The 26,852-nt window shown below is 40.2% G+C and overlaps 2 protein-coding genes across 2 annotated transcripts; one reads left to right on the top strand and one right to left on the bottom strand.

Moving 5' to 3' along the window:
* Positions 1-253: 253 nt before the first annotated feature.
* CCKLR-17D1 (Cholecystokinin-like receptor at 17D1) lies at positions 254-25,628 on the bottom strand. The gene is made up of 5 exons (XM_032440086.2): positions 24,957-25,628; positions 8,561-8,761; positions 8,105-8,491; positions 2,179-2,446; positions 254-2,102 (listed from the first exon to the last, which is right to left on the bottom strand). Exons 1-5 carry the CDS (start codon positions 25,315-25,317, stop codon positions 1,691-1,693), a joined length of 1,629 nt encoding a protein of 542 aa, XP_032295977.1. The 5' UTR covers positions 25,318-25,628; the 3' UTR covers positions 254-1,690.
* Positions 4,758-5,759, top strand: LOC116652142 (uncharacterized). Its single transcript, XM_032440087.2, has 5 exons — positions 4,758-4,888; positions 4,949-5,032; positions 5,082-5,396; positions 5,449-5,623; positions 5,682-5,759. The coding sequence occupies exons 1-4, from the start codon at positions 4,831-4,833 to the stop codon at positions 5,511-5,513; spliced, it is 522 nt and encodes a 173-aa protein (XP_032295978.1). The 5' UTR covers positions 4,758-4,830; the 3' UTR covers positions 5,514-5,623; positions 5,682-5,759.
* Positions 25,629-26,852: the final 1,224 nt, after the last annotated feature.

Raw genomic sequence — 26,852 nt, 5'->3', positions numbered from 1 at the left:
TTCAAATGGGCAATCAATTGCAAGCATTCGCACGACGTATTCGTGTATAATCTACTAATTTATTCACTGCGAATACGCTCAACGAGTGCCTGAATTGAATGTTCAAAAAATATCTGTTTCTGGTTAAGACTTTAGTTTGTTTTGTTTTATGTTGAGCCCGCCTAAAAGTATGCTCCGATATTTCCGTTCCATTTAATGCTGTTTTTTGCTTTTGGCATTTACATAAAACATTTATTATTATTTTACATATGAATCGCATAATTTGCATTTCTTAAGTTCGTTGGGGTGTACAGAAGTGAAAAATATTGAAATTTCTGTTTTTACACACACGCGCATATATATTACGTACATATGTTTGAGAGTATATTGTATAGATAATATTTATTTTGTTTTTATTTATTAAACTGTCTTTTATGTGTACATAAATTATTTGACTTAAAGTATCCTGCCTAAATCCGAACAGAACTACCAATTGTTTGTTTTTTTTTTTCAAATATTTATTTTATTTTGAAATTCATTGTTTGCGACAATAGAAATGTACATCTAATGTTCTAGTCCCATTTGTAATACTCATGAATAATCCAATGAGCTGAAACTCTGACCTGTTTGTGCAGCACAAAGTGCACAGGTTCTAGTTAAATAATTCAATTATATGATTCTGGCTAATTTCTAGCTTGGTAGCTACGACAAAATGTCAAATACTAAGTAATTATGTATGAAGTTGACAAATAGTTTAACGGACGGTTTCAAACACGCCTTGTGTGGACTTTGCCGTGACTTTCAACACTTCTCACCAATAACCACACACCACTCGGCATGTTTTGTAAAATATCTAGATAGTATATATTTGTAAGAAATCAAATTTCATGCGTGCCAAGTTTCAAGGTTCTTTCTCTGTTAGTCTTGCTGCTTACTTTTCGCAACAGTTAAAATACGTTTAAATGTAGTTTGTAATACTTTCAATAGAAATGCAAAACAAGATCTATCCTTATAACATTCTTTCTTTTTTTTGTGGTTACTACTAGGTAAACAGTATGAGAGATTCTCAATTCTTCAAATGCATGGTTTAGTTACAATTCAAAGGAGTTGCAGTTGAATGTTTCTCTTGCCACGCCTCTTTACTTATAATCTATGTAAATATGATTTTAAAATATTTTTTTTTTGTTTTTTCATTTTAGTTAATCTTATTCTTGATTGCTTGCACATTTAAACATATATATATAAAAAAAAAATTACATTTGTATAAACACTGAAACGCAGACCGCGAATTGCAGGCCAAGAGAAGTCTAACAATTTACATTTAACAATTAGATTCACAATAAAAGTACAATGCAACAGCTCAGAAGTGATAGATGGTTATTATAAATAGATATATTTGTATATATAATTATATATTTTTTAAGGGTTGCTCTACTGATGCAGCTACTGATGCCATAGAAACCCAAACATAATATTAGTTTTATCCATACCAAACACAACTTACTTGTAGTAGAATCGTTGACAACCACAGTTTCAATTTCTTGCACATCACATACTTATTTTAGAGTGACTCTGTTTCCATCAGCCTCTCACCCGTTGCATTCCTGCCCCTGATTTTGACTGTGTCCCTGTCCCTCTCCCTGTCCCTATCCTTGTCCCTGTCCAGCTTCCGCGTCAGTGTGCGCGGCCTCTGATGCTGACGCCGGCTGCCTCAGAGGCGCGGACTCTCCAGTATGGTGTGGCTGGACATGGCCGAATTGGCCAGCGCAATCGAGTTGCCAGCAACCGATAGGTTCGTCTCATTCTTGGAACGGCGTCGACAAAATCCAAAACGTCCGCCATCGCACAGTCGCATGCCCTTAAAGGTGTCAACAAAGGCACGCCGGAAGCTCGCATTCATGAAGCAATAGGTGATCGGATTACAACAGCTGGACGAGTAGGCCAGCAGCTGCAAGAAGCTTATGGCCGTATAATCCACATACTCATACACAACGGGCCCAATCAGCATAGTCATCGTATTGATCACGTACAGCGGCGTCCAACATATGAAGAACTCCAGCACCAGCACAAACAGCATCTTTACCACCCGCTTCTTGCTCTCCAAGCTCTTGCTCTCGTTGGATCTGTACGTGAAAATAAATATGGAAATCTTAGATGCTGCAATGGTGCTCATAGGGCTCTGAGGCCAGCTCTACTTACCTGCGCAGTGTCGCCTCCGTGATACGCAAACTGGGCGTGGACAACGACTTGCGCCGCTCTCCATCGTTGCCCGCGGTCATGTTGAGCTGCTGCTGCCGCATTCGCTGCATTCGGGCACAGCAGTCTCCAGATCCGCCAAGTTGTTGCTGCTGTTGTTGCTGTTGGCGCAGCGACTTGACCGAGGCACTGCGCATGCAGTAAAGATGACGCCGGCCATCGCAGGAGCCGAACAAGCGGCGCTTGCTGCCGCCTTGTGTGTAGCCTTCCGCTGCAAGAGAATGGGCGAGAGAGAGAGAGAGAGAGAGAGAGAGAACATATCAAAGACAACCGCATGCAATTTATAATGATAGAAGTGATAGCAGCCCTTACTTTGATATATTTCGTACAAAACTAATTAAGTTTTAAATTGGTCAACCCGAGGTCCATGTTGGTCCCCGATTGCCTAGAATCGACTGAGTTTGCTCAGCTGAATACAGAAACTAAAAGTTCATCAAATACCTATGCATACAGCATACTCACTTTTGGTGTTCAAACCTTGTTGTTGATTATTGTAAACAAAATTGAGCTCGAGTCGGCCATCCTTAACTTTAGTTTACACTAAAACAGTTCACTAAAAACTTGTTGTCCTTATGTATGTATATTTTCTCGTACTTTGTGTACAGAGTATAAAATATATAGATTGAGCTGAGTGTACGAAAGGCTTTATTTTGCATGATTTGGAGCATAGACAGGCAACAAAGACAAACAATGGCAAAGATTAAACGCGTTCGATTGAGCGTATACCTAATAAATCATTGTTTCTGACATCATTGGCCTAAATAAAGGGAGCTGTTCGACACATCACCACATATTGTATATTGTATATATTGTATGTACAACAGATGGAAGAGAATATGCACATTTTTGTTTACATTTGTCGAAGGGAAGACTTACACCTACATAAATGTAAGCATGATTCGACGATTTTTCCAATTTAATTTTGTTGTGGCTTACTTGATTCGACTGTTAATAATCGCAAGCTAAAAGCTTGCACGCTTGCTAATGGAACAACATATTTGCATACACAACAGCCGGAATGTTTTTATTGAGAGTGCCCCGACCAGCATATATATTATATACAGACGTATGACGGTCTTTTTGTGAGTATGTGTATTTGTACGTATGCATGTAGGCTTGTATGTATGTATGTATGTATGTATGTATGTATGTATGTATGTATGTATGTATGTATGTATGTATGTATGTATGTATGTATGTATGTATGTATGTATGTATGTATGTATGTATGTATGTATGTATGTATGTATGTATGTATGTATGTATGTATGTATGTATGTATGTATGTATGTATGTATGTATGTATGTATGTATGTATGTATGTATGTATATATATGTATGTATGTATGTATATGTGTATATATAAATGGCCTCCTATACCAAGTTGCGCCAAAAATGTAATATAACGTATTTTTAAATAATGCCCTACTATGCGATTCTCATAAATTCAAGTAAGCCCCATAGATCTTCATATTATTTTGATAATTGTTACATTAAAAATTTGTTCTGTAAGTCAAATAAAGTTCAACTCGTTCATACATTCTCAACTTAAATTACTCTTTTGCACTCCTTTTTTTCTCTCTTTCTCTCTCTCTCTCTCTCTCTCTTTGCCCCTCTATTTCCTCAACTCTCTCTTTCTCTCAGTTAACTTTAACCTTTCTATTTATACTTTTCACTTGTATTTTTTTATGTCTATATATGAAAGTTTTTCGTGCACCCACTAATAGAGGGCAATACAAGTGCGCGTGTGTGCGATTGTTTTGGGTAGGTACATATTTGCATATATATTTATATATACATAGGTTAAAGCATTTTAGACCGGGGCACGGGTTTTATCATGGTGTATATGTACGTTACCATTTCTTTAGCATTTCCCTTCACTGAGGTGCAGCTTTGTTGTGTTTTATTGTGCGTGTGGAACGCATCAGGTTCAATAGCCAGCGGAATGCCATTAAAGCTGGCTAATGTAAATCACAATATAACCAATTTAAGCAACTGACTGACAGCTGGCGCTAATCAACCGCAGTCGGACGATGGGCATTAGAGTGTTTCCGAATGGCAGTCGGACAGGCAGCCGCTGGTTGAATATCGTGGACGTTGCTGCTGTTGCTGCTGCCTCCCCTTAATTGGATACCGAGAGGCCTGCTGGCGCCGGATTAGCAGCTGCTGTGTGCGGACAATGCAAAAGGACTCGATGAGCTACGCCACTCGCGGTCACTCACAATCCGTGTGTGGCATGCGGTAACCGCTGGCGGCAACGACGCGTCGAGCTATTGACCCTATTTTCGCTGCAACGGTTACGATATATTGCTCCAATCCGCCTTCAGCTGCAGCAGTTCGCGGCTCAAAGCCCTTCGAGGCGGCACATGTTGCAGGCAGCCTCAGCTGTTTTTTGCGTGGATGCACAATGCCTCTAGCTGGGCAGGCAAGTGGCCAACCCAGCTGGAACCTTTGTTTGCGCTTCGGACATCAACGGGTGCAATTGTGTGAAATATATAGATGTATATCGAATTTCGATTGCTTTAAATAGTTTTGAATATGCACAGCTGGCCTTGACAATAGCCGACACTGAGAACTGTCGAAAAAGTTTGAAAAATGTTAAACTGGCGCTTTTGTCTTCAAATCTTGCTATTTATTTTAATTGTGTTCTGGGGTAAGTGAGACCACGCCCACTTCGAGGTTATATTGAGTACCAAGCGTTCGCTGTTTGCAGCTGGTATTTGCATTAAGCTGTCGTATGATGTTCTAAAGAAGCATCCAGGTGAGCATCGTAAAGGAACAGACCGAACCGAGTTGGGTAAGTTCGGCCGGTCAAACTGCCCATTTGGCTCTAACCTTTGCCCAAGGTCAGCAATTGTATCCATATGATTTGATGGGCGGCCGAGCGTCTGCCCTTCGCCAGCGTAACGCACTCTTGCGCCGCGAGGGCGTTTTCGACAATGGCTACAGCAGTCGACTGGTGGATCTGGTCTATCGCACTGCCATGAAGAGCACCAACGACCGCAGGCGGCAGGTCGAATTTGAGCAGAGTGTGGCAGCCGCACGACAGATTATCGAGCTGGCCGGCGCGGCGGCAGACGCCGAACGCATGGCCCGTATTCGCCTGGTCAGCGGCGAAGACTCGGTGCCCATCAATGCGCAGGGAGCCATAGATGCGGCAGGTGAGAATCAGCAACTGATTGTTCCCAATCCACATTAATAGGAAATTTGCAGAGCTCGTCGCCGCTGATGATTACAACTTGGCGCACTATACAAGACAAAAGTCAAAAAAGTCGTGAAAAGACTCCATTGCTAAGTCTTCAATTTAAGACTTAATCATTCCACTAACATATTGAATATTGAATTTTAAATATATATATAATATATATAGAGGGTACTCAGAAAAACGGTTCGTAGGTGTAATAACCTGTTTTTAATTATCGTTAAAATATTCTTTTTCACCCAAGTCTTCGTAAGCTGTGCGGCGGAGATTGCAGCTGCAGCCAAGTTAGGATCATAGATATTTCGTTTTATTTTTTTGCCTAACTTCCAAGAGAAGTACCTAAATAAATTTATTTTTAAATTTTCAGTGAAATTCTTCAAGTCGAATTTTCTCTGTATTAAGGAATAATTTTATCATTTCGAATGAATAAAATATAATTTGTGCTGCCAAATCTTGGGCGTTTGTCGTTGTCCTAATAAGAATACGACAAAAATTACACGTTTTAATTTATAAGAATATTAACATAACGCACGTTACTTAGAAACATGTAAAATGAACAGTCCTAAAAGTGCCAAATATTGAATACCCTTGCTTACGCGTGTCTTAACATAAGAATACCAAAAAATAGACTGTACAAATAATTAAATTGGTTGTACCTAATATAAGCCTTCTGATCCATTGGATTGAAATCAGAGGTAAGATATTGTTATGGTCAGAACATAAGAGTTTGATATGCGGACACGTGCCTATTGCATGAGTTCAGTGGCCTGATCGAGCACAAAAGTCTGCTGTCTGCACAGCTCGTGACCGAATTGCGATACCCCATGCGAGGCTTTAATGAAAACAGGACTTACAGCAAATATTACGAGCTTAGGACTCTAATTATATTAAACTTGGTTATGGAAATTACCAGCGAGAGCACCGCGCGCCGCGCATTGCGCTGAGTGTAATAAAACATTTTCGCCCATTTTCCTGAGCGGGGCATGGCTCGGCAAGCCGCCTGACTAACTGCCAGCTCTAGTGGGTTGGCTGCGAGTGCGCCTGGCAATTTATGAGACAAAAATGTTAAGTGCCGGCCGTAAATTGCATAGGTTTTAAAAATTTAATAAAATTTATCATCAACATTGGAGCATTTTAGCATGTCTCCTATTTTTTTTTTTCTTAGCTTTTAGCTGTTTGTGGCAATGTGGTGTGTGCGTGTGTGGAATGTGGCATGTGTAAATGGTGACACCATTTGCGGAGGGGACCTGATCTGGTCCCACTAATTTGTGCGCGGCCCTTTTAGGTCGATAAACGAGATAAGGACATTTAACGAGCCTTTAAATGCTGGAGCCGCAAGCATAATTTATGGTATTTAATTTGACCCTTTCGCTGTGCTTAACCCCTTCTAATGCAAAGCGGATGTGAAGCGGCACTTAGCCTGCCAGCTGGTACAGCCGAGTATCCTTTATGGCAGCACCCTGTGATAATTCATTATCTGCGTTGAGCTTTGCAATTAAAAGCTCTCGGTTAAAGCGCCAGTCTATGCCAATATGCAATTTCTGTTTGCCTTTTTGCCTGTCTGAGCCGCTTTTAAGCAAACTCGAATGGATGGGGGTGATGGCGACAGGGCTGCCAAGTGAACTGGTTTTCTTTTATATTTTTGGTTTGCGGGTCACAGCAAATGGGTAAATGTATACTTTTAGGCACCCGCAGAAAACTAAAAACGTCTCATTTGACTCGCTGCTGTAACTTAACCCATCCGGAACAGGCTCTAATTAACGCAAATGGATAAACGGACTGCCGCAGGGCCGTGCAACCGACTTGGCCAGCCTGACCTCACTTAACCCCAATCTGGCAATAATGAAAACTTCTATTTATGACCTTCTTTAAGCAGTTCCAACGCCATAATTGATTGACAGCGGCAGAGCATTGTGGCTTGAATTTGCTCTAAATAGCAGCAAAAGTTCAAATATAGCCAAATTGGAAAATAATCTGGCAATATTGGTTAAGTTTGGCTGCGAAACGTTTTATACTTAGTTAAAGCAGGGCTCGCGCGTCGAGGCGAATGCAAATGCGAATGAAAGGCCATTTGTGCGGCTCAGTTGAATTTATCAAATGCTTGAAATCAAATGGAATCGAACGGCAGCGATTTATCGTCATATGCCGTCCTATGCGGCGTATGCGTAACGCGGTTAGTTAGGCCCGCATCTCGTTAGACCCGGCAGAGCTGTTGCTGTTGGACTGTTGCAAGCTGGATCGAGCAGGCTGCCGCACTGAAACATATTTTTCGCGTGGATGACTTTGCCATGCAAATTGTGTGTGGGCGAACAAAAACGGGCGACGAAATGGAACAGCGGGCAAGGGGAACTGGAACGTAAGCACAAAATGTTCGCAAATTCAAGCAATTGAAGCTGTCGTCGTCTGATTTTTAGCCTACGCAAAAACTGGGTCTATGCAGCAATTTTCATTTTCTGGTACACTTATTGAAAGAGTTTTCCTTGAGAGAGGGAAAGATGGAGCAAAAGAGATACATTTAAAGTCAGAAAGTGTTAAAGCTTGAATACAGAACCCAACCCAAATACTCAATAATTGAAAGATCTCTACATACACAGGTGCGATAAAAATACTATTAACTAATATTAGTTCTTACCTGATATATATATATATTATACTGGGCCTACTTACCATAATAGTACTGCGGTGGTCCGCTTGCTTTCTGCTGCTGAAGGAGCATATCCAGCTTTGCGCTGCCATCGATGGCCAGTGCTTCCTGGCGCATCTGCATGCGCATCAAGTAGTTGGAGTTACCGTAGGTGCGCCGGATGCCGGTGCAGCTGCTGTTGTTGTTGCTGCTGCTGCTGTTGGTGGTGAGGCCGACGTCGGGGCCGCTGCTGCCAAAGTTCATGGCGCGCTCGTTGCGCATGCTCACATAGAGAGTCCGCGTGATAAACAGATAGGCAAAGCTGAGCGCCATTAGCGGTAGTACGAGAAGCGCCAGATTGAGAAATATGTTGTACGCCCGCTCATAGCCCAAAGAGTTGGCAGGCCACTGCTCCCGGCATTTGCGCAACCCTGCATATCGGAATAGTTAACACAAGGACTTTGGCTAGCTGACCTTAGCCTGGCGATTGGTTTACTCACCCTGACGACTGGTCGGCATTAGTTGGCTAAATATCGCGATCGGTGTCATGCAGACCAGACTGCCCAGCCAGATGAAGGCGATGATCTTGTTGGCATGATTGATGGTCTGCCAGGTGCGAGATCTTAGCGGATGGCAAATGGCATAGTAGCGCTCGCAGGATATGGCCACCAAGGTCCAAGAGGAAACTGCCACCGAAGCGGCTGCAAATAATCAATGTCAAAATCGAAAGTCCATAAATATGTTGCAGTGTTCAAAACCCTATGAAAATGGTCCCGCTCGTTAATATCGATAGTGCGGATATCTAATAAATGCATCTATTTATATTTATTCAATTTGCATAATTTATTCCTTAAGATCAGAGAATGTGGGTCATGTTTATTTATTCATAGAGCTAAAATCGAGTGGCCCCTCTGATGACTGATAATATCGATACAACAAACAACAAAAACAACAAAAATCTTAAGCTTATTCATTAAGATGACCAAAGTTTATTCAGTTCGGCGCCATAATATTCATACGCGATAGCTGATGACCTCAGTTATGGATAGTTCCACTAACTATACAATGCATTGTATGGTATGTGATAGTACTATTTATATATAATATATAAATTTACGGCAGCTGCAGAAGAAGTAAACAACCTTCGATTGCTTTCAAAATCGATGCTCTTCTTATTATGATCGATGACTCCCGAATGTTTTGGAATGTTCAAATAAAGCCTCTTAGATGGTATTTAACATGCCATCGATTCGGGCATCACAAGTTGCGTAGTGGAAAGGCACTCATTACATGAGACGCATCATTAAAATGCTAATTTATACCGACTTTGGTATCGGTTGCGGTTGCGGCTCTACTTCTCGATTCGTTTGTCGGTGTGGGGATAACAAATACAAACCATTTCGGCCAGGACAACGATAATGATAAAGGCCAAATGGTGGCCAACGTTAACTTTATTTACATGTCAGTCGTCTGCAGGCGGCATCCCACCTGCGGTGCCACATAATAAAGTCAACCCACCTCTGGCAGATATGCATCATTCATCATAGCACTCTGCACTCGCATTACCAATGGAAGTTGTAGTACTCAATTTGGGCCAAATGCCAAATACTGCTGCTGATGATGATGATGATGATGATGATGATGATGATGATGATGCGCGGCTACCAGTGAAAGGGCAGAGGCCTGCTGCCCTTCTGTTGCTGTTGACTTATGTGGAGGCAAAAGAAAAGAACCAAAATTAGGCCTTGTGTTTCCATCAAAAGCCGTTTCCCATATTCCCGTTCACTTTTCAGAATCCGCTGGCATGCAGATAGAAAGCAAACAGTGACACCGACACGCAAGCATTAAGGCCCACGAATGTGTGGGCCAACAGAGACGTTGGGCTAAAGGTTGAGGATGGGCATCGGGGAATGGGACCGTGTTCCTTGTTGGATTTGGGGGCTGCAAAGTTGAAACTGTTTTTGGTTCTCAGTGGGCGTGCGAGTGTGTCTGTCTGTGTGTGGATGTTTGTTTGTGTGTTTTTGTTGTTGTTTTTGTGTGAGCAACAACCCATTAGCTGAGCGTGAGCCAAATTGTTAAACAAGCCAAGCTCATTAACAATGAAGCAAAATTAAATTTAGCTCCGCCGCAGCTCCGCATCTGACCACGGCCATGGTTCAATGAGTCCGCCCGCAAATAAACATGCAAATTTTATGGAAATGCTAAATATAGGAAAATTGGACTGCGACAGATCCCATCCCCGGCCGACGTAGAATCTAGCTGGCCGAATACACAATAGCGGCGTACACGCCAATCCCATAGGCAATTCTTTGAAAAAGCACTTGACTAAATATGTTGAAAATGCTGAAAATGTTGAAACTCAGATGGGCCCCACAGATTTTCAAAATGTAAATAAAATTTCAAGCAATTGTGTTTTATGTGGCGCACGTCGCACAATATCCAGATATTATTGTTTTGCCCCTGCAGCCTACGTTATTGGAATGCAAAATCTGCGTAGTTTCCCGTGTGAAAGGTCGTTAAAGGACTGGAGCAAAGTGTTCAATCTCCGCAACAGTTTAAAATTGCTTGAAGTCACGCCAGGGCATTATAGACTTAACTTATTGAATGTGTGTAAAAGGGGTATATTGGTTTTGTGCACCTGTGTGTAATAGGCAAAGGGAAGCATCTCCGGAACCCATAAGGTGTATACTATATTAATTATCAGCATTGAAATGTCCGCCCGATCTACGGATCTATAAGATCTGGATTTTTAATCGATAAAAGCCGATACCGAAATCCTATTCTCTCAAAATTGAACAGTATTTTAAACCAAGTATATTTTGCTTTTTGAATACCAACCCCTAATAGAATAATCCTCCTTGATTCACCTGCATCTATTGGAAGTGCTCAGTCAATCGAAAGGGACAAAAAATCATTTACATATTTCCATTCATTTAAAATTTATTTTATTAACCGAAGTTAGCTTACTTGAGCTTGAATGGAATTTTTTTAAATTTTCGTCACAATTTTGCACATTAAATATAAATTCGGAATTGTTAAAGTGATTACAAGCAACTGCCCGGGCCTAAAGGGCTTTAAAATGGCTTACGCTTAATGCATAATTTCATAATAATATTTAAATATTCAATAGACATTTTCAATTGGGCAATCGCCGTGGGCCAATTTGCTAGGCATGCTTATGGCCAATCGCATTGACGCGGCTATTTAATTTCGAGCTCGTTAAGCTTTGCTTTATGCGCATATTCGAACACGCAAATTTATTTTTAACATTAGCGTGAATCTAGATTTCGTATCAGATTCAGTTCTATTTAATTTAATTACTTTTTATTTAATATCTTGGACAAATAAATACTTGACAGCTACTTCTATTACTCGAACTACTTTTACTTTATATTCTTTTGTTTTCGTAAATATGGTATCAGAGGTCCGTGTCGCAAGTCAAGTTCTGATGGGACCACTTGTCCCAGAGGGATTTTAGGTAAACGTAGAAAACATGCTGGTTTGAAAATATAAAAATTGGTTTATTGGTTGTTAAATTCGGCTTATTTTGTGAAGTCGACAGCAGACTTGTCCCCATTAGCCGACTGTCCGGGCATTAAATAGGATTTTCAGTACACCTCTTGCACTGGCATAGTGCCCTCTTTTTTGCTGCTGTTTTGCTGTTGTTGCTGTTGCTTTTCTGCTCTATGGTAAGCAAGCAACAGGGATTGAAATTTGGGGCTCAAATGCAGGCTCATTGAATTGTAAATTTCCTAAAATGGGCTTGTATGTGGGCAGCGCCTGTGGCAGGTAATGTCTATGCAGCTATCTCATTTCTCAATTCCCATTTCGCTAGCTCTCGCTAGCTTGACATGCTTTGCATGCTACACGCGCAGAAGCCCCAAAGCACAAACACCCAAACGCCCAATCGCCCAAACGCCTGGACGCCCACGCACGGCATACGCCCATGCACTCGGAGCTTTCTATTGCAGTTCTAACCATTTCATTCCGATTCGTTTCATTTCGTGGGGCTGCTGATTATACATTTTGCCATTTGCATTATTTATTCAGTGGACTGGGACAGTTGAACACGTTTGACATTTAATTACAAACCGCATTCTCTAATACACACGGGCTTCATTTGGGCACTATTGTTATATACGCCGCCGCTGTAAACGCAAATAAGAGTCAAGAAAATTATTTTGGAAACACAAAAAGTTCATACATTTATTGACGGATACTAACCCATCTATTAACAAGTGGTTTTCAAAATAAGCTCTGTGCTTTTCAAAATAACATGATTTTGATAGGCAACAGATCAATCAAGACGACGCCCTCAAGTCGAGGGCTAGCGTATGGATACAACATTGTCTTAAGCCGAGGGCCATACATATATATATATATATATATATATATATATAATAGTAATAGACCATTATGTGCTTATTATTGTCGTGTGTGTCTAGTATTAAGAAAATAGTCCGATTTTCTTGTCCAGACCAGATTGCTTGGCTTACTCTATGATTGATGATCCACATCAAAGTTCTAGTCAAATGCATTTTTGGCACGCTAAAATTCACATTTGAAGCAACACAGACAAGAGTTGGATTGTTGTTGCATTAAGTATATATTTTGACACGTCTTGCGTGCAGCTATTTCCAAACATATATAGCCAAGAAGACATAAAAGAAGGCATTTATACAAGAAGGGTATTTAGGAAGGATCTTTTCCCTGCAGACTAATCTACCGAAAAGTGTAAACTTTTTCTTTTAGTGCTTGAATATATGTTGCTGTTGGAGCCCTTTGACGCATTGTTCAGCTGATTTTCAAATGTAAAATTGGTTAGTTATAAAGAGTAAGTTATTTACTTTCACTTCGTCCATGATGTTAATTACTTTACCAGAGTTAAATGCGTTGAACACTAACAAAAGTGAGTCAATAGCTTTGCAGCCAAAATTCAAGGCACTCCACTAACGGATGCCCTTTGCCCCGGGGCAAAGTCGTACCAATTTGCTGCTTAATTAATTCATATGAAGCCAGACGCCCAAAAACTCTGAACATGTTTTTGTGTTTGGCCCAACAGCTACCGAGTTTTTGTGCGGTTGTCAGGAACAACAGCTAATTTGCATGCAACAGCGCCCACCTGTGCAATCCCACAGGTGTGGCTGCCCTCCTCGACCAATGAATAGTATAAGGGTGGAGTTGGGGCCTGGAAAACATTTAGACCGCCTCTGCAGCACAGAATTTCGCTGTAAATGCAGCCAACATTTAAGTAAATAAATAAAAGTCTGAAAAACTACAGAGAACTTTTAGCAGGAATCAGTCAATAAGGCAGACCCAGAGAAAGTTGCAACATTGAATATGGTTAAGTTAGCTTTGGCCGAGTTGCATTTACAACTTGGCGTACAAGTTGCAAAGTCAGAAACGTACATCAAGAGTAAATTAAATGTTGGTTCACCTAGTCGACACCGCACCAACCATTACCTGTCCTGCCCTGTCAACTTTAAATTCTAAAGTCTTCCCAGTCTCTGCTCGGGTGATACGTTGAAACTTTTAATTTTGCTGTGATTAACTTATTTCCAGATCAAATGCTATTTTCCCACATTTTCAGTATGTTGCCCTGCTATGAATTGGTGTAGGCGACTAACTACGCAATTTCAAACGATTTTATAAATATTTCAAAGGGGTTAAATCGCCAATGTTCATTCATGCATTTAGCATTTAAATAAATAAGTTATTTTAATTAGAAATTCGGCTTTGCCAATTTGCCCGCAGGTTCAGCTAATTTATATGCCCACTCAATAAGCTTTGGTAGGAAATTGAGCTAGAAAGTTGAATATTGGAAATATTGTTTCGTGCATTGCCAAATGTCTCCAAGCGTATTAAATCCATAAATAGCAATTTATATGTATATTAAAAATCTCAATTTATAAATGAATTGGGTCTACAGTTTAATATCGTTGCCTGCCTTCAAATGCGGCTTGTGAAACTGTTTTTCCGCAGGCTTGCATCCAGATTTTTGTTATATGTTGTCTTGACTATTTTGATTTTAATTAAAAAACTCAAGTTTTAATTAACAATTGCCGGTTGTGCTGAACATATTGCAAGTCAAAAATATTTTCCTATACAAGATTCGGGCTAAATTTGAGCTCTTCCCAAAATTAGCAGCTACAAAATATGGTAGAAATGCAATGAATGGGACCAAAGTTATTTTTACTTTCGAGCTGGAGCTGGATTTCTCTCAAAACTTTTTTATTTTCAAGCAAATTAGCTTTGAAACAAATACGGTTCTGTTCTGTATTTCGTTCGGATGCTTATTTATTAGCAGCTGGTTGGGTTAAAGATTCTGAATATAGAGAACAATTAAATTGGAATTTCGGGTTCGATTTAAAACCAGTTTGCAGCCGTGATCTACATTGACTAATATTGCATGAAAACACAATTCCATTGGAATTGCATACATTTGCAGTCCAATAATACATGACGTTTTGGAAAGGAACTGACTTCATAAAGCGATAAAAGGCAGAAGGAAGTACTTTTTGCCATATATTTGCATTTCATTTCTCTCTGTAGTAGCACAGAGGGAAACATCCAATATCTTTGTATCACTGTAAGCCAATGTCCCAAACTGTGTGGGACACCACAAACGACTGGAAAGAGTTGCAGGTGGATGGAAACGCACTCAATATTCAAAAATACATTCGAGACAAGAGTGAAAAGCGCTTTCGATGGGGCATTCAAATAAGTGGGTACATATCGACCGATGGATGTCCGCATCTCAAAGGCAATTCGTTATGTCCAGGCGGTCCGACTCTGGTCGTTGTTTTTGATTTAGTACTCCGGGCATTTGCTTCACGGCCGTTACTTGCCATAACTGCGATTTCATGGACTGAGTTGTCAGCTGTAAATAAAAAAATCTGTGTGCTGGCTTTGAAAAGCCCATCCAGTTGCCGGTCTGCCTGTGCTGTGCGTATTATCAATAAAAATCATTTCAATTTGAGTTAACAATAAAAAATGGCAACGCAAAACTTTCGGACGTCGTAAAATATAAGAAATCAGCAATTGTCTGTCGCAAAGGACCGACCGAAAATTGCTCTGTAGAGCTATTCCCGAAACTGCCCACTTTATTCTCTTCAGTGTATGTGTGATTTAACTTGGGCCCCTGACTGAGCACAAGCATAAATATCAATATACTAATACACATAATACATATACATATAAAAATATATATATCTATATACATATATGTAGATATTTGCCAATTGGGCACAGGGTATATTAGCAGCCATTGCCGGAACCTGCTGCAATTTCTTTGTTTTTTTCTTTTTGCTCGTTTTGGCTGCTTTTTCCATTCCAACTGTGTTCAACTTCGGACCCAAAAATTTGTGAAATTGTTAAATTATAAAAGAAATTGGTTTCCATTGTTTTTTGCCGACAAGGCGTGGGCGGGCGATTGCGGAGGCGGGCAGCCAAAAGAGGACCAACTGTCACGCCATTTGCCGAAGGCTCAATTTTATTGGCTATATGTGTTTTTCCGGCGTCCAACTCCGGCCCACATTCGGCATGATGCTATAGGGCATATTGTAAAACATAACAAATTAAAATGTGCTGCGCGTTAGACAAATTGACAGGCAGCCAAAATGACAGTGGGGCCAGACACTCGCCATGGCTGGCGGCAGGGGAATTATCTAGTTTGAATTCAATGTCTACTAATTAACATGTTTTATTTTCCAATTGAATTAAACACGTGCCGCTCACCAATTAAGCCTTAATATTTGTTACAGGTTCAGTAGGCAGCTGAATTGACAACGGGAACAAATATAAACAAGTATTTTGCAGTTTTTGCATATTTAATACCCTTGCAAACGTGTGCATCTTACTCGATCTATAAAATAGAGTACAGACGAATAGATATACGGACACAGACGAAGATTATCCACATTTTGAACAACTAACTTAGGAACAGTGTTTATGTTAGGTCTTAAGTTTCGATCTACAATTTTAAATATAACATTTACAATTTAAAGACTCTTCTAATAAAAGGTTCTCTTAAGTATTATCTTCATGTTAAGTTAAGTTAAGATAAGGTTCGATCAAAGTTCGTTAACTTAAAGTTCTAAAATTTATGCTATACGGTATCCTCCACAATAAGCCGATTGGCTCGATTCCAAGATGTCATACTTATTATATCACATAATCTCACGACAAGCCTAACCTCGATTAAACGGCATTCCATTATTAAAATCCGGGAAACTCGTATTCATTATTTTATAAATTTAAAATTTTTCTTAAAGTGAGCGCAAAGGAATACAAATTTCTCCCAAGCAACTTAAGCCAAAATTTTTGGAATTTTTTTAAATCTTGCAAATTGGTTTTCACAAAGATCTTAATATATGTTGGAAGTAGAAAATAATTTCGTACATCAAAGCCAACTTATAATGTTAGGGTATTGTACGCTAATGCTCAGTACATATTTTTGTTTTGTGCTAATTGAAGGGTGTATTATAGAAGGCTGCCAATTTGGTAAATCAATGGTCAATGGTTATCCGTTTCAGGCACTTGTGCAGAAGTGCTATTATCCAGCATAATGTCAACAAAATGAGTGCTTCAAACGTATTGACCCAATGATAGATACATATATATATTTGTACGTTATGTGATATAAGTATATATGTGTTCAAATACTACATTTGGACAAATACGCAAACAGTAAGCCACTTATCAATAGATAAAGTGTGGGCATATGCGAAAGCACAGGCAGCGTTTTGACTGTTTCCGGTTAAGGGCCACTTTGTAGTGGCTGGCTGAAGGGTGCAGTGTTGGCTATGAGTGCAACTTGAAGCAAATAGTAAGGGATAAAGTCCCCCACGAACAAGCGATAAGGCGACAAGATATTTTACTTAAAGCATGCCAAGTGCTGTAAGTTTCCGTCTTGCCTAAGCCGTTCGGTGTCCGTTGCAAGCAGCGTGCCGAGTCCGGACCGACAGAGCTTGGACTTGCCGCACAAGTTTTTTCATCTCGCACTTGAATTGCACTTCATGAAAAACTTTTGACCCAAGTGCATGTCGACGTTTGGTCTTGCATGCTTTGTTTGTCCATGCTGCCGAGTTTTGAGTTTCAATGCCCCCTCGGAATAATATTAAATGCAACCAATCTCGGTGTCTGTGTGTGCTCGCTCTCAAGGTGATGAGCATAGAGGCTAACCGTATGCTTTAGCTATATATGGGCGTGGCAGCCAATCTGTTTAAGCCAGCGCCGTAATTGTAGTTGCTTCGAAGCTGACCAGCCGAAAACTTTTGCAATGATTCGCACACAACTTTTCCGGCTCACAGTAAATTGGAAAACAAATTGAGTGCCAAATCGGACGAGTTGCCGGTCATGTAGCAGCAAATGTCCAACTGCTGCCTGGCTAGCCAAAGCTTCAATGCATGTTTCAATTTCATTTTGACTGGACTTCATATCCTCGCCCGTCTCTAGCGCTGCACTAATAATATTATGTTATAACATCATCTCAGAGGTTAAACGCGACAAATATATACACGCTGGCTAGTTAGTTGTCGGCCTGGAGCTGACTCGGAGGCGACGGTACAGCCTTGTTATCGAGCAGATGTCGCCGTCGAAGCGTTGCTATGTCTATGCCCCTGTTTATCGGCATTCCCAGCCAGCAACTGTGGGCCCCCTTCCTGATGGAATTCAACCAAATCAGAGTCTTGCGAAAGTTTAAATTGCCTCAAGGCAAATCTTTTCTTTTTTCTTTTAAAAAAAATGGCTGCTCATTTGTATGCTTTTGTGACATGTGACAACAGCAAATACACGTGCACACACACACACAAACAAACACACACACACACACACACCCACACACACATGCGTACAAATGGTGTTTGGAAAAGGAGCTTCCTTTCCTCGTTCCCCGCCGTTCGTCGCATTAATTTAATTCAGCTTGAGGTGTATTTTACAGGTGCGAATTTCCTCTACATATTGGTCATTGGTCTGCTCTTATACGCATAGTTGTGGGTGTGTATGAGTGTATGTGTGTTTGTGTGTGCGTGTGTGTGTGTGCGTCCTCTTGCACAACGAAGTGATTCTTTTAAAGGCGCCTTGACTTGGCTGCTATTTGGAACTTAAACACATCCTTAAAGATATACTTTATACGTAATTGACTGATTACTATAGAAAAATATGAATTTAAATTGATATAGTTTTGATTAATTGAAAAATTTACTACTGCTGTCATTGTATATTCTTTATTTGATATGCTTTATATGCCGTGTCTAGCTGTAAGTGTGTTTATATTAACAGCGATTCTGGGAGCATAATGGGTAGTTAATGCTAGACTTATACTAATGTTTTTTTTTATAGCATATGCAGATTTGCTTAAGCTCAACAATAAATTCAATATACATGAATTTAAATCTGCCCATTTCGAACATATCTCGCATATTTAAATAAAAAGGTGTATCAAATGTGTCGTTCGTATAAAAAAAAAAAAAACAATTAATTAAACAATTCAAATAATAGCACGAACACGGCTTGTTTGTGATGTAAATACAACTATAGCTCTTTTTAAAAAAATATGTCCATCGATATTTGATATCCTTTTGGTACGAATATGCATATAATTTTTTCTAAGGCAAAAAATGCTTTGGTTCTTTAACTGCCTGCGGCCGGTCAAAAAATTATTTGTATGCAAAATGAATTTATTGTGTTGTGTACAAATATTTTACTTAGTCAAACGAGCAGTTAAAAGAATTAAAACATATTATTCCACACCAGAAGCACAGTGCTGAAAGCGTGGGCTATGAGTGTCTCTTCGCAAACTTATTAAATTTTTAAGGCAAAAATTTGCTGATAAGAAATTACATTATATTAAAATTATGCATCAGACCGAATGTATCTGAGAAATGCATAGGAATAATTAGGCATTGCTTTGTAATAATTCAATTAATTAAATCGTCAAAGCAACATCATTCTAACAGTGTTGATTACATATGGACACCATTAGTTTATTTTTATATACTTATAGCAAATCGTCCTATTAACGACTATGTATTTTCAATTATTAAGGACATATTTTTACTAACATTTACAGTCTTAACACACTTTTCTTATTCGAGCTCAATAAGAATTTGCATACTTGTTCTCCCCACGAGCTTCTAAATCAAATTTAAGCACGTTTACAAATGGCCAGAAATCACTTGTCTAATCAGAATGCGTTATTCAGCGAGCGAAAATTGCAAGCAACACATGTGTATGTGGCCTCATGATGCATATAAATGATAGTAGAGAGGGCAGCGGGAAGAGGTGCGTCCACAGGGCTATGTGCAGTGCAGTGGAACTTTGTCTGTGGGTGTATTTAAGTGTACTTTTAATCTTTCCGTTGGTTAAGTTTTATTGAAAACTCAGGGCAAACAATAACAAACATGCTGGAGAACAAGTAAAAATGAGAAAATTGAATTGAAAAACATTTGCTGTCCTGCTCTAACTTGGTGGTTCTTTAGTCATTATTATTACTTATAATGAAAAAAAAAAGTAAAATTACTCTAGCCAGTTGTGCGCGACTTGGAAATACCCTTAATCTTAAACTAAAGCCCGCACGTCGCAGCACAAATCAGATCTGCGCTTTCCATAGAATAACCTTTAATACTCTAATAAATATATATTGATAGACAGAACGAAGCTGAGTAAGAAATAAGTAGATATCTTTTAAGGTCGGATATGCTTCCGCCTGCCTGTTACATGTGTTGAGGGTATAAAAAAAAACACACATCAAACTACTTTTAAAGTCAGCCATGCAGCTGCGCAGTTTCTAAATGTTTTGGGACGCACTGCTCTGCCATCTGTGACTAATATTCTGGGAACCAGGCGAACCGCATATCCTATTTAGTCGGTTTGTTTGTCTTTAAGCTTCGATTACACTTTTCTAGGGTGGGTCGATCTTTAATAAATATGTTGTTTAAAATAATATTTTGTTTGTTGCACAAACGTTTCTCAATTTTTTCCATTTCACATAATTTACCGCAATTTTTCGCCATTTTTCGCCATTTTTCGACATTTTGCGCTATTAACGCGTTATTAATGGCCTTTGACGTGTTGCAGCAACAGCAACTCAGGGTAAATAAAAATAGTATAAATATAGGAGAAGATATAAAAGTCCAATTAATTATTAATTTGCTCGCTGTCAGAGCTGTGAATAAGACCGCGGAGTTTTGCCGACGAGCACGGCGGGGCATCGTCTGGCATTGTTTGTATTCTATACACTTAAACCATAACGAATAGCTGGCGCTCTCTTGATTATATAGTATATATATATATATATATATATATATATATATATATAGGAGGGTATATATATATATATACTGCGTATATAGGCTCTGAGATTTTCGATTATTTAGTTTAAAAAAGTGTAGCATACAGTTTGGGGCAGATGTTTGCACTTAGTGGCTGACAGGCGTGAAAATCCCTCGAATTAAAGATTTGATTCGGACGCGAGGCTGGAGCTTTGCCAAGAAGAATTAAAGATTGGCAAACAAATTGAATTTGGCAGTCGACGATGGCAATAACCGGATTCCCAGGCTGGCGCATATAAATCAGGCAACAGGCAGGCGGGCAGCAGAGCCTTTGGCTAGGGCATCGGCTTGAGCATGAACTTGGTTTCTGGGTCTCGATGCGACTTCGTCTGACTAGTGCAGCGAGTGCACCTTGACATAATGATGGCCATAAATCGGTGTGACAGGCCGTACAGCGAGCAACGTTGACATTTATAAATTTACGAGCCAGTGCAAGTGGATCCCGTGCAACAGATGTGCTCCAAGTCGGTGCCGAGCTGACAGAAGGCGAGTTTGGCCAGCAAACTGCCATATGGCGGCATCCCCATGTGTGACACTTTTGCCAGATGTCTGTTTGGGGTTGGTCGGTTGGCACGTGTTATGCTCGACACTGCACATTATGTTCTTAATAAGTTGCTCATGTGAGTGTCGAGCTGAAAAAATGGATGTCTGAAATAAATATGCACGTAGCGACAATTTCGTCAGCCAGTCAGCTGAATACAAGCTTGAACTAAGTAAACAATATTATAAACATCATCATCGGCAGCCATAGCCCCAGCCACAGACCCAGATGACCCGGACCCGGACCCAGAAACGGAAAAGGAAACAAGTCATAAAACTGCAGATGCCAACAAAAAATAACAGGACGCCAAATCCAACAGCATTTGCAACGCTCTACAGTTCGCGCATAGTGGAGCGTAAGCTTTGTATAAATCAAAGAGAAAAACTGCAAAGGGAAATACCTAAATACCTAAAACTATGAATGCCTTGAACTATCAAACTATCAAACTAGTTGTGTGACATTCACAGCAGAGAATTAAAAGTACATATTATAGTTTGTCTTTTGGAGTCAAAGCTAGCTGCAGCAGCGACAGAAGCCCATGACTTGTGTGCTTAATTTATTCACAATGTGTTTGTTTTTTACTTTTTATTTCAAAATATATGCAAGTCCAATTTCAAGTCTGCCTCTAGCTGCTGCGCTTATTCACTATTGTTTCTAGTTGGCATTTATAACATTCTTATTCTTCTAGCTCAGCGACTTTGATGAGACAATTTGCATATAGATGCGCACATTTATTTATGTATGTGTACCCACCGTGCAACAATTGAGGCAGACACACATAGTCGAATCGTTGGAGCAATGCTAAAGTATTTTTAAAGCACACACACTCACACAGACAGACAGGCACACACTTCAGCTGCTCAGAGAGACATTTGCACATTCGCAGAGTTTCACATTTTCACATATACACATTTTCACATTTTCGCAATCTGGCAGCACTCACGTTATGCTAAGACTTGCCTAATTCGCATTGAAAATAAGGATTTGCCTTGTATTATCTGAGAGGTATTGTTACGGGCTTGGCATTTGCCTTGGCTTAGGCACAGATGCAGGTCCTGGCCAGAAGCTTCAGCCACTCGGCTCAGCAGCTGTATCTGTATATTTATCTCTATTTGAATGTGTATGCGTGTATACTTGTGTGCGTGTGCTTTGAAGCACTTGAATTTATGCTCCCAGCATATATATGTATATATATATATAAATTCTAAATTTATGTATTCACTATGTTGCCAGCTAGAGAGCGTCGAGAGCACCTACATTAATACATAATTTGTTTGGCCTTTGTTTATAAAACTTTATGCCCATGCAGGAGCTAAACTAACATTGTAGTTCAACTTTTCGAGTGGTGCGCCAACCCTTGCCTGGTGTCGGTGGTGCTGAAAGCGCTTGCAGCTAAGTAAATCAAGTTTATCAATTGATAAGCATTTGTGACAGGTGCCAGAACAAATTCTCTAAGCTGCTGTTAACAGGCAGCAAATTGGCAACCGTCTCAGCCATGTGACTGGGCCTGGTTCTGTGCTGGCGGGGTCGGTGCTGTACGGCTAGGTAACCAAAACCGATCATCGACATTTGCTGGGTCACAGCTATTTAATTTTTGAGGGAATTCAACGAAATCACAAAAGGGCTCCGAGCACAATGTTGGCAACCCATTTGCTCTCGAGTCAATTTTGGTCTGAAAATCGGTTTGCTTCTTGCTTCAGTTCTTGCTTTATGGAACGACTTATAACTACACAAGTGAATGGCGCTCCATAACCGGTAATTTCCGCCCCAAATCGGTGAGTGTGTGTGTGTCTATGCATATTTAAATTTTTGAACCTTTGGTGCGGCCATTGTTACAACTTTCGAGTGGTGACTCGCCAGCGCTCGTCTGCTGGGTCGATGACTCTTTAGCTTCTTATGACTTGTATAATAAACAACTAAAAATGCCAAAGGCGAGAACGCTCTGCCGAAAAAATACCCTGGAAGCTGGCCTCACACGTGCATGCAAAAGTAAGTTTCGTTTGGAATAATTCTTGAAGACAGACAACCCGATAAAGGGATTGCTTAAGCAGATCAAAAAAGCTTGTTATTTTTTCTAGCAAATACCGTATGTGGGTAAAATAATTGAAATACATTTCATCCATTCCATCTACTACTCAGCAGAGAGCTGAGCTTTGTGTAATATAAGACTCACATAAATGCGTATGTTAGAAATCGATTTTCATTTGTGTTAAGCCTGAAATAAACATCATATAAACTTGATACAACATGCATCTATACCAAATCGTCATTCTGACTGGGAATATAGCGAGTTAATCAGATCGAACTTGTCGTTTTCTGTCTTGCACATACAATTGCACAACTTTATCGTAACCATTTGCTGCGCATTTGAAGTGCTGCTAGGTATCAAAAGGGTATACGGAATCGGTAATGGGCGCTTATGTGCGGTGGCATACTTTACGGCGCGCCAAATGGCACTTACTTTAAATTATAAATGCGTTGCTCGCAAGCTCTTATGTGGAACATCATTATGCATAAGTAATAGGAAGTATTGTCTATAAAAGACTGGCCATAAAAATGAAATCAAATGGCATAAAACTGACATGCTAGATTCATAAATAGTCTCTGCAGTCAGTCGTTTAAAGCAAATTGGTTATGTGCTTATTTTAATGGATGCATGTCAACGATTTCAAATAAACATTTGTGCAAATTCACATAGATAGATTATTAATGTATGTGACTCTCGTTAACAGCACAGACAGGGTGATACCCGACTGAGTTATTGACCCTTGCTGGAAAGAAAGTGGCTTTTGAGTGAGTATTTTTTAAAATTTTTAAAAATTTTGTATTTTTTTAAGCCCTTTTGAAAATTACTCGGCAAGCTCTTCACCGATAAAGAACAACATTAACATGTATAATACATAAAGTATATTTGGTAATAAATACAAAAGTAATTTCATTTTATTAACTAGTGAAATATGTAGAATTTGGTTGTTCTAGAAATAGCTAATAAGTAAGCTTGCCAAAATTTTTTAAATATTTAAAGTTTAATTTTAACTTTAGCTAAAACAACTTAAAAGCTTAAATACATACAAAGATATGTTAAATAATAAAAGGTCATAGTCGCATTAAATTCTCTAGATGGAAGTATTTTGTAATTACCTTTAACCCTTTAAAGAAGTGTATTTATATATACGTATAAAAGTTCATTTTATTTTCATGATATTATAAGATGGTTTTCGGTATATAATTTCACTTTTCTACATTATCTATGCACAAACACCTTTGGCTTATCATATTTTGAATACGACACCCACATCAAATTACTTAAGAGCCCAGATTTACGAATGTGTGTGTGTGTGTGCTGGTATGTACATGTTTGGATGCGTTTGTCATGTTATTAGTTGATTAGACAGTTCATTTCACAGAAACGCTTCGCCAAATGTGTCACCTGTGCGCATTGAGATAAGCTGGACGTTAACCCATTTCATTAAGTAGCAAATATTTTAACCCAGCACATTTGGGGTCTTCATTTAAAGCCTTGTTGCATTGAGGCCACTAGCATTGGGGATAGCCAGTCGCAAAAACACGGCACACACGCACATACACACACACGCATACACGCAAACGAGCGCACGCACACCCTCTATTTAAGAGGCTGCTCTATGTAGGGCATCTGAAAACTCTGAGAATGCAGCCAGTTTTCAGAAAGCTTCCCACGTATACTTATTCGTTTCAGTTCCAAAATCAGTTCCTGTTCCAGTTTCAGTTTCATTTCCATTGCATTCCGCTTTAGAATTCAAATAGCTGCCCACGCTTTATTTTCGCACTCGACTGGCATAATAATGTGTGCATGCGTGCATATATATGTATGCATGTGTATGCATGTTTGTATGTATGCAGTATATTAATTCATAAAAACGGACAGACGCACATAATGACTGCGGCCACACGGGACACTTGCAGGGCAACGGTTAAAGTTAAAGTGTCGAAATACTTCGGAATGTAGTGGAACTTTAAGCGAACTCGGGACAGCCGACTTACCTTGAGCGAACTGGATGAGCTTGCAGAGGGATTCACCAAAGATAAAGTTGCGCAGCAGCGTTCCGACCAGGGTCACGGGCATGCAGAGCACGCCCAGCAATATGTCTGAGATGGCCAGATTGAGCAGAAAAACATTGGTAATGGTGCGCATGCGGCGATTCTGCACCAGGGTGAGCACCACCAGCAGATTTCCCACGACGGCGCAAAGCAGAATAATGCTGTAGCAGGGTATCACCCAGATGGGCACATCAGCGATCACCCGCGACATGCTACGGTTAGACGGCACCAAGGGCGTGGGCATTACCGTAGCGGATGCAGTAGCCGATGTCATTGTTGCCTCCGATGCCAGCGATCCGGACATCGATCGCGCCGGTGATGCTGGTGTCGGCTCCGGATCCAGCTCATTGCTATAAATGTAGAGATCACTACCGTTAAGCCCATCGCCACTGCCGCTGCCGCTTCCGCTGCCGTAGATCTCCTCAACGGCATAGCTGGCATTGAGCTGCAGCGCAGCATTCGTGGCCAGCGGCGCGAGCGCAGACAGCAGCTGACGGTAATAGTAAATGGCGCTAATCGTGAGGCTGTCTTTAAATGCACTATCAGCGGCACTGGCACTCGCGGTAACTCGAAAAAAAAATGTGTATGTGATTGGAGCCAAAGCAGTTGCTAACAACCCACTAACTGGTTAATCAGCGGGTAGCCGTGCCGTGTGCCGCCGCCTCGTAGACTCCGTCGTGCACTGAATGCTTGGATCCGGCAACAGTTCCTCGAGTGCTGTTTGGACCATCAGTTGTGGCAACAAATGCAAAACTCACCACAGTCAGCAACATCGATTAACAACATGCCCACTCTTTGGCAACATGTTGCCAGAGGACTTGTTGCTGCTGCTGCCATTCATAGCCCCTACTCACCAATTTGCTAATGCGAGTGGCCGAAAGAGACTCTTGACTTTGTTTTCAGCTCAATTAAAATTTAAATGTAAAACAAATATTTGCTATGCTTATTAAAATCGATCTAAGTAATGCGATGGTATTATCAGGCAAAGATTGAGCAGTTTGCATGCTCTAGGCATTGGCTTTGGGATTTCTAGGAGACAGGCTACAAATTATCGAAAATTAATATCTTAAGATATTAAAATTATCGGTAAACCTATTTAAAATATAATTCAGAAATATGCAACATGTGTAAGCCAAGCTTTTTCCCATTTTTATTAACTTTAAGCAAACCTATAAATCCGCGTTTCGGGTAGATTTCAGAGATTTCCAAATGAAGGAGATTAAAAATAAAGTAATTAGGTTCTTACACGGATCAGGTTCTTATTCATTCAAAAAAAGTAACATATATGAGAAAACAGGCCAGAGTGCGACGAGCAGATACCCTGCACCGAACATCGATCAGGTAACCAGGAACTCACACAGACTTGCTTCAAGAACTCTAATTGAATCGATTTGATTCTGTGGATCTGGCTGCTGGTAGGGATATTTTCAAAATTAATTAAATTATTAATTGCCGCCATGTTTGACAATCTGCAGGAATTTACATAACTAAGTGAGCTGACAAAACTTGCATGCATTACCGCAATGGAGCGTGTCCCGACGTCGATGTCGAGGTCGATGTCGGAGTCGGCGCAGAATCCTCCTTCGGAGAGCTTGTCGCGCAACAACATTATTATAATCACTGGCTGGCGAAGAGAAGGACAGCACATTTGTCAAGTTAATTAGCGTACCGGAGACGGTTTCCACTTGTTTACACCTTTTGCTCATTATTTAACCGCCGTTTTGCTTTGTTTGCCCGCTGACACCTTTTGGGCGGCTGTCCGCCGCTTTCCTCTTCCCTCTGCCGTCTGCCTCATGGTCTTTTTTATATAATTTTTTTTTGGGTTCATAAATCAAGTGG

Source organism: Drosophila virilis, chromosome X (assembly GCF_030788295.1).
Source record: "Drosophila virilis strain 15010-1051.87 chromosome X, Dvir_AGI_RSII-ME, whole genome shotgun sequence".
NCBI classification, from domain to species: Eukaryota; Metazoa; Arthropoda; class Insecta; order Diptera; family Drosophilidae; genus Drosophila; species Drosophila virilis.
The sequence above is the reverse complement of the archived record's forward strand: the minus strand, read 5'-3'. Positions and strand labels throughout refer to the sequence as shown.

Bases quoted from the DNA above. Each gene is read 5' to 3' on its own strand.
- LOC116652142 (XM_032440087.2), top strand. From the start codon at position 4,831: ATGTTAAACTGGCGCTTTTGTCTTCAAATCTTGCTATTTATTTTAATT. The intron at 5,033-5,081 runs GTAAGTTCGGCC...CCTTTGCCCAAG, and splicing joins AACAGACCGAACCGAGTTGG to GTCAGCAATTGTATCCATAT. The intron at 5,397-5,448 runs GTGAGAATCAGC...GGAAATTTGCAG, and splicing joins GGGAGCCATAGATGCGGCAG to AGCTCGTCGCCGCTGATGAT.
- CCKLR-17D1 (XM_032440086.2), bottom strand. From the start codon at position 25,317: ATGTCCGGATCGCTGGCATCGGAGGCAACAATGACATCGGCTACTGCA. The intron at 8,492-8,560 runs GTGAGTAAACCA...TCCGATATGCAG, and splicing joins AATGCCGACCAGTCGTCAGG to GGTTGCGCAAATGCCGGGAG. The intron at 2,447-8,104 runs GTAAGTAGGCCC...ATTCTCTTGCAG, and splicing joins ACCACCGCAGTACTATTATG to CGGAAGGCTACACACAAGGC.